Here is a 2,500-nt window from a genome sequence, read left to right on the forward strand (position 1 = left end):
GACAAGCAATGATACAAATATGTTTACTCTCACACACACACACACACACACACACACACACACACACACACACGACCAGAATAACAGACAAACAGACGGATGGATGGATGGACACACATAGATAGAGACAGACAAACAGGTAAGAAAAAAGTGACGACAAGGTAAGAACGACACCAGAGGGACATAACCTTTTTACACCCACAGACACTCCACCTCCCTTCCTCTCCACTTCTACCTCCACCCACCATCCACCCACCTGCTGCCGCGCCTCAACCTTTAAATCTACTTCCTTAATGCCAGATCCATTCCTGACACTTCTGTGGAATATTTATATAACATATTCGACACTTCGTACTAAATATCGATACTCTGCCTTTTGAAACACACTTGAACTGATGCTCCCTAATTCAGCACTGAAGCGAATTTTAATAGCACATCAACGCTAGGCATTCCAGGTGCTATGTTCCACGAAAAAGAGCGACATACATGCTTGCCACACACGTGACGTCTTCCAGGGAGGTCAGGTATCACACATCCCTCATGTTTTGATGGCCGCGTAATTAATAATACCACACAGCCAGCAGCGAGCGAGTCGAGATCTTATCGCCATGCCACTTGTTGTTGTCGTGTCGGGAGCTGGGTGATATTTTTTCCCGGGTGGAGTTTTATATAACTGTTATGATTCGTCCTCACGCGCGCTGCTGGCGGCAATGACCTGACGTGCCGAGATGTTTATGGCAAGTGAGCTCAGAAGTCCCGCTAATCACGGCATGTTATATGAGACAATGTGTGAATAAATTTGGGATGATAATGGCTATAGAGATACAGGACAGAGGTACTCATTTTCTAGTTACAGTCTTCAAACTACTTGTGTCACGACAGCCAGCGGTCTAATAACCATTTGTCTCAATGACGCCGCGCAGTGCGATAACTCACTGGACTTACCTGTTTCTTATCCTGAAGGAGGAGTTAGGATCGTGATCCCCGAGGTCCGTGGTGATGACGCCTCTCCTAGACCCCATCCTCCGTACGTGAAGCAGGCGTGGCTCGGAGCTGTATGTGTAGACATAAAGGCGGTTCTCCTCCGGCACCCACACCTCACTAGTAGACGGGTCCTTCCCTGCTTGTGTGAGAGGCCACCGCTTGGTGTAATTCTCTGGCAACTCGTCCTTCTTCCACGTTGAGTTAACCCTCGAGCGAACCCTCCGCCTTCTGGAGATCTTGTTCTTCCTCCCGGCGGTGGAAGGTCGCAACTCCGGTAAAGACTCCGCTTTCTCCATCAACGGCTCCTCCTCCTCCGTCATGGACTCAAAGTGACCCTCGGACCGAAAGGTGTCTAGATTGAGAGGCACCACTAACTCCATTCCGACGGTCTCTGCACTCAAGGCTCCTCCTCCGTCTCCTTCGTGACCTGCGTGACCTTCCTCAGTCCCGTCATGCCGCGCCTCCCCGTCCCTCTCCTCCCTGACCGAGACCTCCACTGGCATTTTGGCCTTGAACTTCTTCTGTGATAGTTTGGAGGTGTCGGAGGGGGTGTTGGCGGTGGCTTGGATGGGTGCGGGCCGCCAGGATATGGGCTTCCTGTTGGCCATAACCTTATTGGCGTCATAACTCTTCCTGCGGGGTGTTTTGGCGGCGTCTGGTACACGTATCCGAGGCGTTGTGGTTATGTTCTTTGGTTTTGGTCTTCCAGAAATTTTAGCGAGTGCTGGAATTTCCTGTATTTCTTCCTCTTTCTCTTCTGCGTCATTGTTCTTTGTGTCTTCTCCATTTTCTTCTTCTTGTTCCTCACTTTTCTCTCGTAATGGATCCGCCTGCCCGTCGTCCACTGTAACGTTAACATTTGCACCCTCGGCACTCTCTGAATGATCGCTCTTTTCTTCGCTATCACTTTTCTCTTCGGATTCGGCCTTCTCTTCATTCGCAAGATCATCGGCTTTCTCCTCCGACGTGGGCTCTTTTACCTCCTCTAAATTCTCAACCTTCTCCTCACTTTCCACTATAGCGTCCTCCCCAGCGTCCTCCACAGCGTCCTCCACGGCATCCTTTACAGCATCCACAGCATCCACAGCATCAGTGTCATCAGCGGCGTCTTCAACAAGGGGGATAGAAAGACCAATGATTTTCTGGTGACTTGCGGCGAGAGAGTTTGGTTCGTCCATATCACCACTGTAACCATTACCGTCCTCCTCTAGATTGAGGTCACCTTCTTGTAACACTGTCTCTCCATCACCTTCAGGACCTGCTGCGGGTTCCTTCAGGTCTGTAAGGGGTGCAGTTTCTTCCAGTGGTTCAAGTTTGCTCTCATCATTGGCAAGCCTTTCGCCGGTAAGATTTTCCAAGCTGTCCTCAGTTGGCACTTCATCGTCAAGTTGGTCGGGAAGCTCGTCGCTCTCGTCTTTAATGCTGCCTCGACCTTCGTCATCGTCGTCAGGTTCGCCAGGTCCGTGATGTGCGTCGTCTTGTGTTGTGTCAGCCTTCGTTCCTTCTTCCGCCTCAT

General features: G+C 50.5%; 1 protein-coding gene across 2 annotated transcripts in view; it reads right to left on the reverse strand.

Annotated features, from left to right (window-relative positions):
• Window positions 1-2,500, reverse strand: part of LOC123504600 — a 49,706-nt gene that overhangs the window by 46,108 nt on the left and 1,098 nt on the right. For both annotated transcript variants that reach the window (XM_045255261.1, XM_045255260.1), the window contains exon 1: window positions 946-2,500. This exon is cut by the window's right edge and continues 1,098 nt beyond it. In XM_045255261.1, the coding sequence (XP_045111196.1) occupies window positions 946-2,500 (1,555 nt within the window). The remainder of the gene's footprint in view (window positions 1-945) is intronic.

The sequence above is a fragment of the Portunus trituberculatus genome, chromosome 16, assembly GCF_017591435.1.
Source record: "Portunus trituberculatus isolate SZX2019 chromosome 16, ASM1759143v1, whole genome shotgun sequence".
Classification (NCBI taxonomy): domain Eukaryota; kingdom Metazoa; phylum Arthropoda; class Malacostraca; order Decapoda; family Portunidae; genus Portunus; species Portunus trituberculatus.